At 42.4% G+C, this 11,268-nt stretch overlaps 1 protein-coding gene across 1 annotated transcript in view; it reads left to right on the top strand.

The window, feature by feature from the left end:
* Positions 1–452: 452 nt before the first annotated feature.
* LOC100729383 (O-acyltransferase like protein-like) overlaps positions 453–11,268 on the top strand; it is a 58,950-nt gene continuing 48,134 nt past the window's right edge. Inside the window, exon 1 of the mRNA XM_063231543.1 lies at positions 453–975. Within this exon, the coding sequence (XP_063087613.1) occupies positions 825–975 (151 nt within the window). The 5' untranslated portion in view covers positions 453–824. The remainder of the gene's footprint in view (positions 976–11,268) is intronic.

The following is an 11,268-nucleotide window of genomic DNA, read 5'->3' as shown; positions in this document are numbered from 1 at the left end:
TTTTCCTCTTTGGCCATCCTCCTTTGGTGTATTTGTTGATTCCTGTCCTCTGGCGTCCAGCTATCTCCCTGCTCAGGAGGATCGGTGACCCACTGAATTTGTAGGTTCCCGTAGAAAAGGTTCTAAAGGCTTCTAGTTAAAGAAAGCCTTTTGGGGACGATAATGTTATGCACTGTGAGATATCCAGATGGATGTATTTATGGCTTCTTAGACTAAGTGAACCACATGGTTGTGGCCTTTTGTTGGTGTCATTTCCTCCCAGGGTGTGTGTTCTAAACCCACATGAGAAGGCACGTGCGTTTTTTCCTCCTGCAATCACCCCTTCCTGTGGCACCAACACTGTTTCCAAAGTCCAACAAATCCACTGAGATATATAACCCACTGGCTTATTACCCATCTAAGCATTTTATAGGTTGAATTTGTCACCACTCTTGAGCGAAAATTAATATTGCCACTTTACATCACTGGCATATTTTTTTTAAAACCCAGAGATATAGACCAACCAGGCTATCCAACCAGAGAAAATCAAGTCTTACCATGTTAGCTGGAGATGTTAATCTGCATCACTAAAGCAAGCCAGGTGGTCGGCAGCCCCTACATCCACAGCACCATTTTACTCAACAATAGCGAGTTGTATATAAATTGATTTCCATGGTTTGTTCATCTCTGTCGCTTTGCAGGTGGCTGAGGAAACATGGTCTGTCTCTCTGCTTGTTAAGGAGCGAGCAATGTCACATTTACCCCAGCACGTTAGAGACAAGTGGCTCATAAATAGAAGGTTCTTTGTCTGAGGAGGGAGGCTCATCCTGACGGGTTGAGAGATAATGGTGGTCTCCGCTCTACTCTCTTGCCTGCTCGCTTTTCAATTACCTTTTGTTCTTCTTGCAAGAAACATTTCTCTCAAGTGCATGCAAGATACTAATGAATTCCTTTCTGATCTGAATTCAGTGAAGCCCAAAGAATACGCCTTGAGAAGTAAGTAGGCTTCCCTAATCCATTGGGTAGGTGAACAGGACAGCCTGATGTTTGTGCTAGAAGCATTCTCCAGCTTGATGTTTGTGCTAGAAGCATTCCCTATTTGCAACACTGACTAGGGAAGAGATGAGCCTCAGTGTACAGACTGCCCTGGGAGTGGGAGGTAGGGAGAGGATTCTTATTGTAGAAGGCTCTGTGGTCAGTCTAGCCAGAGGTGTCTCCTGAAGACTAACCTCTTAAGCATTGTTTAGACTGTGCAGGCTGCTTATTATTGAAGTTGATAACATCTCCTTGTCACATGACACAGCTCGGTTTATTTCTTTTTCCAGCCATTTAGTCTGCTTTTGATAATAAGTTGCTTTGTTATTTAGGGAGAAAGTCTTATTCATTATATGCATAATAGTAAAATCTAAGGAATGTGTTGGTAAGGCCCTGGCTCAGACTAGAAGAGAGATTGTAGCCCAGCCATTTTGCATGTGATATGTATGAATTTCAGGTATCTGCAATTTTTTGTTTGTTTGATTGTCGAGACTGGTTCTATGTTAGTTCATCTTGACATTGAACTCAAGGTGATCCACTGCCTCAGCCTCCCAAGTGCAGAGATTACAGACAGCTGTGTGTCATCAATTCTAGCTCCTGCAATTTTTTTTTAATGTTTCCCAAAGTCATTCTCACAACTGAAGGAATACTTCTTTTCTTATTAGAAAGGGACACCCCCTCCCAATCTGCAGGGAAGTTAGCTTTCCTTCAGAAGAAGGATATTGTTGTTAGTGAAAACCACTAACAAGGAAAAAAATGTAAAAACACTGTATTTACAAAACCAGGTAAACTAACCTAGCAATTTCCATTTAGAATACAGAACTACTTTTTTTTAAATTGAAAAACATCTAGTAGCCTAATATATGCCATAAAGATAAAAGTTTTGATCTAATGAAAGGTAATTCAAAATAGTGCATGATTTGAAGCAGTTGCTGTTCTTCTATACTGGATCAGATGCCTTGATATTTAACAAAACCATGGTAAAATAAAAATACAATTAATTCAACAGTCATTTCCTTCAAGTCCCATTTTGGAACTGCTTATGTTTTGCTACAACACTGGGTGATATGGACAGGAACATTGTCTCAAACTCAGGCCAAATAGGCTGGCCAAGAGCCTCAGGGCGTGAAGGCTGGCTGGGATTTCTGGTGAGGAGGGGGTGGCACACACTGTCCTTGTTAGTCACAGGCTTGCTAACGCTTTTTGCTTTACGAGTTGCTGCAGTCACCCACCAACCGTGTCCCACCTGCTGTAGGAGCCTGAAAACAGCAAACCTTCTGCTTTTTTAGCAAATGAAAAAAATTCTCAAGATACATGATTTAAGAAAGAATTGAATGACTTATATAAATGGATAGAGGATTAATTTATTTTAATAGATAAATACACCTATCTGTGGATGTCTGAACTGATTTTCATTCTAATACACCAGAAAATAGTTGGCACTGCTACCTTGACATTTTGCCGGAGATCTTTGAGCACAGTATGTGTTTTTGACTGGGTCTCAGCATGGTTTTCCTGGGAAGCAGCGTGGAAAAACAAGACTCAATAGTAAGTACTTTGACCAGGAAGCACCTTTCTGAGCCCTCTGCAGGAGCTGATTCTTGTAGTCCAAAGCTCCTTTTTTAGGAGATGGGAGGAATTTTTATCATCTATTTTATAAATGAGGAAACCCAGCCACAGAGATGTGAAAGAAAGATCTTGACCAAAGTGGGTTAGGGATTTGAGCCTCCATAGTTTGGTTCTTGTGCCTATACTTTTGATCTTTGCCTAAAATAAGCAACAACGAAATGTGTCAATACTGAAAGATCACACAGAGCTATAATATGGAGAAGAGAAAAGCTGCAGGGGATCCTATACAGCAGCTAAATTTAAACCAGTGAGAATTAAGGCCGGCTGTTGCTCAATGTGTGTAATTCAAATGCTAAGAGATGCTTGAGGGTTGCTGAGTGTGGTGAGGAGCAGTACTCTGTGAGCCTGAGGCAAGAACATGGCATGTTTGAGCTCAACCCTGGGTAATTTAGTGACTTAGTGACACAGTGTCTCAAAATAAGAAAAATAACAAGAGTTGGAGATATAGCTTAGTAAAAGAGCCCTGGGTTCAATTCCCAGCACTAAAGGAAAAAAGAAAAAAAAAAAAGCCTGAGAATAATAACCTCTAAGTTCAGTCCACGCTAGCTTTGGAGAGTGTGGGGAGGGGGCCCCTGTGAATACACTAGAGTTCAAGTGATTGGTGGAGTTTTGCTTTAAATTGAGAGATAGGAACATAGGTGATCGTATTATTCTTCATGCCTTTTTACTATATTAAGTATTATATAATTACTGTTTTAAAATGCTATCCCAATCCAAAACACAGAGATGGGAACCCCTGTGGGCTGCATAGGCTGCAGATGCAGAAAATAGGGAGCAACCTGAGGAATCAGGAATAAGGGGCTCCTTGCAGTGCACACAGAGATGTTTGGGCTTGCAGATAGGAATTAGAGTCATTGCAGAACAGGAGACACTGGTCTTTAGAGACTCGGTCCAAACAGGTAGGTTGGGCTAAACGGTACAGCTACCATTGAAAGTTTAGTCATGAGGCCCCATGTCTGTCTGTCTTCCATTTTTTCCAGTTGCTCTCTGACAACATAACAGGAAAAAAAAATCTGCCAAATATTCCTGTGAGCTTTAATTTTGCCCTTCTGCAGGATCTTGGGCTCTAACCCTAATATCATGCTCTTGGAGCTATTTACACCTACCACTTGTATGTGATGGGAATTGGGCTGCGCTGTTGTGCATGGCCTTTGAGCTCGAAAATTGGGAGCTGCATAGTGGGAATTAGAAGTCAGCAGTGGAGTCACTGTCTTGCAACTGCTGCAAGTGGGATTTATTTTTGGTCAACTTTAGATGTAAGGAATTGGAAACATTGTGAAATATGCAAATTGAACAAAGTTGTATAATAGCGATAGCCATCACATTGTTAATACCACAAAAAACATGATGAAATATCCTGCAGTATTCAAATATTCACTGTCATCTGATTCACCACAACACTTTCTTACATCATGTATTAATGTTTGCAGTTTTAACATACATCTTTCTTACATCACATTAGTGGTTTTCATTAAGGCGAACAGAAATACCAACATCCGTGTCTGGATTACACATATCAGTCAACTGAAACTACAGATTGGCCATAGGTAACAGAGTTTGGTCAAAGTGCACATATGTGGGCACAAACACAAAACCAATAGAAGTATTGTGTGAGAATCAATTGGTTATTTGCATAAAAAAATTATTGTAGATTTTATCATTATTTGTATTATGTGTGTTGTAGATTGAATTGTGTCCCTCCCAAATTCATAAGTCACCAGTATCTCAGCATTTGGTGGTAGGATTTTTTTTTTTTTGAGATAGGATCTTTAAAGAGATAATTAAACTGAGTGTGGTGGCACATACTTGTAATTCCAGCACTCTGGGAGGATTGAATACAGCCTGGGAAATTTAGGGTTTAGTGAGACCCTGTCTCATAATAAAAAATAAAAGAAGGGGCTCCGGATGTAACAGTGCAAAGGCCCTGGGTTCAATCTCTAGCATAATAGGTAGGAAGGTAGGTGGACAGACAGACAGTGGTAGATAGTTTAAATTGAAAGGATGAGTAGACGGGTGCCCTTATAAAAGAGGCAATTAAGACACAGATGCACTTCCAGGGAAGACCCTGCGAGGCACACTGCACTGAGGCAGCCATCCGGAAGCCAGGGAGAGAGATCTGAGGAGAAAGCGGCCCTGGCCGCACTCTGCTCTTGAACGTAACAGTCTCTGAGTCTGTGAGGCAATGAGTTCTCCTGTTTAAGGCACTCAGTGTGTGACATTTCATTATGGCACCCCTGGAGAACTAATGCAATGTGCCATGTGTCCTGCAGATCGCTATAATTTTAATACTACCTACCCGGAGAGTGTTGTGGGCTGAACTGTCCTCAGAAACTATGTTGGAACCTTTATCCTCTGGATTAGTCCTGTGGAAGTGACCTTACTTGGGTCTTTGCAGGCAATCAAATTAAGATGAGGTGCTACTAGCTTAGGACAGGCCCTAATCTAACGATCAGTGTCCATCGAGGGAAGTCTGGTCCCAGAGACACAAAGGCAGAATGCCATAGAGCGATGCAGGTGGAGACGGGAGGGTGGCATCGGCAAGCAGAGGAGAGCAAAGGGTTGCTGGCAGCCAGTGGGAGCCAGGAGGGAGGCAGGGAGAAGCCCTGTGCCCACAGCCTTCAGAAGGGGCCACCCCTGCTGACCCGTTGATTTCTGACTTCTGGTCTCCGGAACAGAGAATAAACTTCTATTGTTTTTAGTCACCAGCTTATGAGTTCTGTTAGTACCACTCTGGAAAGATAATAGAGAAATGAGTCTAGAGTGCTGTGGCTTCTCAAATACACTCTTTAGAATTAGCATCCTGCTCTATTATCTGGGGGTGGGAAAAAATAATCCAGCTTGTCTTGGGGCTGGCCTGGGCCTCATCTTTCCTGAGATGCCGCAGAACCACAGAGGCCCCTTTCTCAGAACTCCAGGCAGCCCATACCTGACACGGTCTGCAGCAGGGCTTTGCAGGGGCAGCTATGCACATGGAATTACATCTGTGCAGTGTGGCCCCCTGATTTCACATGATTTCTACATTTTCCTGTACTTCATTCCTCTAGGCAGAAGGATGGGGGAGGAAGGCCAGCCACTGTTCCCAAGCTGCCCACAAAGCTTCTCATTTCCTGTTTTCTCTCAGCTCATAACATCCTTGAAATCTTCCCCCAAGCTACTTTGTTCTCAAACTTTCTTAACTCTTTATGTCCCTGAATCAAATCCCTGAGTCCAAGTGTGGCCAGGCTGTCACTCTTCCTACTGTGAGCACTCCTCTTTGACTGCATCTTCTCTGACTTGGAGAGATGACTTTATGTCTGTCTCCATGTCTCATCTTCTCTCTTGGAGTCCAAGACTCACAGCTGACACTCGTCAGAGGAGGCAGTTGGCAGGTAGACGACGTGTGGGTGGACGCCAGTCATTGGCCCTGCCCTTGCCTTTGTTTCCCATCACCAGTAGTAGATGGATCACCTACTTGACTTCTGTCTTGGGACATGTGGCCTCTTTTCCAGGCAGCTTTCAGCCTGATGAGCCTGTTCTTTCCTCCTGTCATCTGGACCTCAGGAAACAAAAGATGCAGATCAGGAAAGTCTAATACTAGAGTGAAGTTGATGTGGTACACTCCATGGAAATCTCTGAGTTTGTTGGATAACAAACATTCATGTTGTTGCCACAGACACCCTCCCAAAAGATATCTGTGTCCTAATTTCTGGATCCTGTTTATTTCACTTGATATGGGAATAGCAGCTTTGCAAAAATATGATTAAGCATCTTAAAATGAGAAGATGATTCCAGTGCAACAGGATGTGCCTTTAAAGAGTGAGGCAGACGGAACTGTGACACATATGCCAACATAGAAGGTGATGTGACTGCAGAGACCCATGTGGCCACAAGCCGAGGAGGCCAGCAGCCACCAGAAGAGAGAAGCAGCCAAGAACAAATTCTCCCCTTGAGCCTCTAGAAGGGGCACAGCCCTGCTGACATCTTGATTTTGTCTCAGTGATAGATAGATGTTAGATTTCTGGTCTCTGGAACTGTGAGAAAATACTTTTTTTTAAAAGTCACCAATCTTTTATAGTCACCACAGGAAAGTACACATGTTACTCTTTTCTATGAGTCTAAGACTAATAGTCAAGCAGACACGGGCACATTGCCAGAAGGCGTCTGCAGAGAGCCAGTTTCAGAAACTTGGAGACAAAATGAAGAATATGTTCAGATCTCTTTGTCATTCTGAGGAGATCTCTGCACCAGGGTGTCAGGCTTTGCCATGTGTGTCCCAAAGCCTCAGCAACATGGCAAGGATGATCAGATTCTAGTTTAAAAAAAATCCAAAGGAACCAAACAAAATCTGGTATGTATTTAATAAATATTTGCTGTAATGCTAAAAATGCTCATTTCTTTCAGGCTTTGTGTCTGGCCTAGCATTATAATAGCTTCTTCTGTCTTTAACTGCACAGTGTAAGTCCTTCATATCCCCCTCCCCACCCCAGGGCTGGGGCTCAAACACAGGAATTCATGTATGCAAGGCCAGTTCTTTACCACTGAGCCATAGCCCACCACCAATCACATTTTCAGATTTAACCTGGTTGACCACCATGGTCTTTTCTCCTTTGCAATCCAGAAATTAATCGAATGTACATTTTAATATCCACATACCATTGCCTCCATGTGAGATAGATTTGTCTGCCAGTTAGCCAAGCAAAATTAAAACAGGTTGTTTTTCATCTTTTGAAAATGAGAATTTGGGGCAGCTGCTGCATGATTTGAAGTGGCAAAGCAGTTAGTCGTGAGTGTATTCCATCGCCTCACCATGGCAATCATAGTGTGTTTGGATTTGGATGGTGCTCATGCCCTACACCTCTTCTGCTTGGCAGAAACTAATTGGAGATGAGACTGGAGAAAGGTGCACTGGAGCTCATCATCAGACAAGTAAATGCAGTTTGAAAATTTGTGTAGCACACAAAATAAGCTCAGTAAGAAAGTCATAAATACAACCAGTTATCAAGGCAAAAAACTGTTTGGAAAGAGAAATAGAATTTAATCTTAAAAGACGCACTGGATACCTTTCTACAAGTCCCTTCAGAGTTTTATCCAAGGAGAAAGTTAAGCTTGACACATGTTTTGTTTCTGTTCCCCTTAATTGTCACAGTCCCAGACCCTTCAACTTTAGGCTACCGAGTTTGGAATACCCAGTCAGTGACCTAATACCAGTACCCAGAGAACTTGAAATTACTAGACTATTTATAATAAACACATCCAGCGATTGTCTTATTTTTCTGATACAGACTTCAAAATACCTTTGTGAAACTGGGTGTAGGGCATTTAGGCGAATTTTACCACAGTTTAACTCAGTTCAGCAAGTGATTACCAAACTCCATCTCTGAGAAAGTACAGTAACTAAGACATGGTGTGCCCCACCCGGCCTTCATATCAGGCAGACAGGGACACAGGGACAAAGGGACACAGGGACAAAGGGACACAGGAACATACCCTCAGTGTGCAGCACTGGCTTTCCTGGAGGAGACCACCCTCCTGCCGAAGGGATGAATCAGCACTTGCCGGCAAGGAGGAGGAGGGAAAACCCAGGCAGAAAGACAGGCACGTGCCAGGCTGCTGTGTCCTTCAGAGTAGGCAGAGGAAATGGGCAATGCGGATGGACAGGGTGACACAGGGAAAGTCAGGGCATGAAGGTCCTCTCAAATCGTGCTCAGGAGTCTGGGATTAACCCAAAAGATCAAACCTGGCAGCACATGAAAATCACCTGGAAAACAATGCCCAAGGCCCACCTTTGACCCTCTTTTGTGAACACAGAGCTTTAATCTCAACACTCTGGAGGGCTGAGGCAGGAAGATCATAAATTTGAGCCCCATCTGGGCAATTTATTGACTTAGTGAGACCTTGTCTCAAAATAAAAAATAAAAAGAGTGGAGACTAAGAGTGGAGAGCAAACGAAGCTATAGACCTTAGTTTGAAGGCTCTGGGTTTGGTCACTACTGGGTGGGGGGTGACTCCCAAGTGAGTCTAGTACTCTTCAGGGCTGAGAACCATAGCTCTAAAGAAGAGGTCTGCAATGTTTTCTCTGCAGTCACTGGTGGAACTGCTTCGCCATTTGTGCAAAAGCAGTGGGGACAATAAGAAAACAAATGAGTGTGCCTGTCTTCCACAAAACCTTACTAACGAAAGTCAGAAGGCTATTGTGTGGCAGTGCCTACTCTAAGGCAGGGTGCGATTGAAGGGTTTAGAAAATACATTAAAATTTTTGTTTATATTTTTTCTTACATATAAATCTATCCATACTGTAAAGGAATCTAAACAATACAGATAAATCTCTCTTTTTTTTTTTTTTTTTTTTTGTCTTTTTCCTTTTTATCGGTACCGGGGATCGAACTCACGACTGCCTGCTTGCAAGGCAGGCGCTTATGCCGCTGAGCTAAACCTCCAGCCCGATATAGATAAATCTCAAGGCCTTTTTACTGTCATTCCAATACCAGTCCCCTTCCAGGATATAATTATTGTCAAAGAGGTGTGGATTTTCTAGATCTTCCAAGAGCTTTTTCTTTACTTTTTTTCATGTATTCATCTACTAGAAAGATATAGTTTTATATTGTGCATTTATTATTCTAAAACTTGTTTTCCCTTACATGGTAAGCTTTATCCCTTCTTTGTCTTTGCATAATATTGTGAAATGTGAAACCCCACTGATTATTAAACTACTGTAAGGGTGAGCTATTTGAAATTGCTGATGTTAAATTCTTTTTTTTCTATAAAATGTTATTTTCAGCCAGGTGTGGTGGCACACACCCTATGATCCTAGCACTTAGGAGGCTGAGTCAAGAGGATTGCTGTGAATTTGAGGCCATCCTGGGCTATATAGTGAGTTCAAGGCCAACCTGAACTATGTAGTAAGACCCTGTCTCAAAGAAAAAAAAGTTTTTTTCATATGAAAAGTTTTTTCAACCTAGTAGTTCTCCTATATTTTGGCCATTGCAAGCATTTCTGCTATGAGCATCTAGCAGGGTATGTACCTGTGTGTTTCCCGGGGGCAGGTTTTGAGAACTGGGCATGTCAGGGAGGGATCCTTGTTAAACCACAGACACCAACTCTGGCAACTTTGATTTATCTTTTTTTTTTTTTTTTAATCGGTACGGGGGATTGAACTCACGACTGCCTGCTTGCAAGGCAGGTGCTTATGCCACTGAGCTAAATCCCCAGCCCCTGGCAACTTTGATTTAAAGAGAAGCTATTAGGCTACTGAGCAGCCCACAGGATGGAAAGGGGGCCAGAGGCATGGTGTCTGGACCTGGCAGGACTGAAGAGTATAGATGCCAGCACCCATCCTGCAGCCTTTCAGTGGGCCAATGCTGGGTAACTGGTGAGCACCGAGGGCACCGGGCCTTGTCTCACACCATTCGAATTGTGGGCGAGAGCTGATCTCAGTGAGGGGGAGGGCAAGTTGGAAGCAATTGCTTCAGGGAAACTCGCAGCTTCTAGGATGAAAGGTCCCCAACTTTTTGTCAAGATTTCACATTGCTGGCTGGTCCGATGGCAGTGGGTTATCAGAACTTATTAACATTAGTGTCACTAAAGTTGGTATACCACCCCCCACTACTAAATTAAAAAAAAAAAAAAAAGATTTCACATTGCTGAGGAGTGATAATTCACCCAGCGAAAACCTAATTGCTGCATTCAGAGAGAGAATGGCTTCCATGGAGCCAAATGGAGAGAACCATCTCTTCCCATTCTTACCTACTCTTAACGGCGTCAGTGGTACAGAACTGTGGTGTGTAATTGTTGTTTACTTCTGGGCTGGAACAGCTGGATTCTATTTATTGGTCATTTGGATCTTGTTTTCCAAGAGTGTCTTTTAAGTCAATTTTATTAATTTTTTTTAAAAAAATGATTGATTTGTAAAGGCATAAATCCTGAATGCAATTCTTCAAATTATAAACATGATAAATATGTTTTCCTCTTACTTTTTAACTTTATTTATGGTGCTTTGAAGAGCTTAAAAGGAGAGGCACTTGGTAAGTCTTGGGACTTAGTTTAACTTAGAAGATCGCTGGCTACAGTCAAGAGAACATTTGGGCAATTAGGGCCAGGAGGTTTTCCAAATAACATAGGGCTTTAAAAAAATCACGCAGTGGAGACATAGGTCAGTGGCATAAGCACTGCCTGACAAGCTCAAGGTCATGAGTTCAATTCTTGGTATAAAAAAAAAAATCCTACTTGTGGGCAAAAGGCAATTCTTTCAATTTGATTTTTAGGAAGTTAATCGCTGTCATGAAGACAAACACAGACACATGCAAAGAGGAGCTAGGCAGTTTTAACAAACTACCTTTGGGGTTTTTTCCTCTGCCCATTTTAAGGAATAGTGTGTCATTGTCATTAGTTGCATGTAAGGACCTGTCCACCTAACTGATAAGTCAAAGCAGGGCCTTTCAATCTTTTTTACAGGGTAAGAGGTTAGGGGTGCAGGTTCAACTGGAATTCAATACCCAGTTCAGATCTTTACCAGGAGTTTGGATATACAGCCTGGATTCTTGCTAGCACTTAGAAAGAGATAATAGGTTCATGATGTAAAGGATAGGAGAAAAAAGAACCAACATATAAACAAACAATAAAGATGTAAGTTTACATATTTCTATGCCT

This window comes from Cavia porcellus, unplaced genomic scaffold (genome assembly GCF_034190915.1).
Source record: "Cavia porcellus strain 051 isolate PalLab524CR breed Dunkin Hartley unplaced genomic scaffold, mCavPor4.1 scaffold_20, whole genome shotgun sequence".
Classification (NCBI taxonomy): Eukaryota; Metazoa; Chordata; class Mammalia; order Rodentia; family Caviidae; genus Cavia; species Cavia porcellus.
This window is presented reverse-complemented; position numbering and strand designations above follow the sequence as displayed.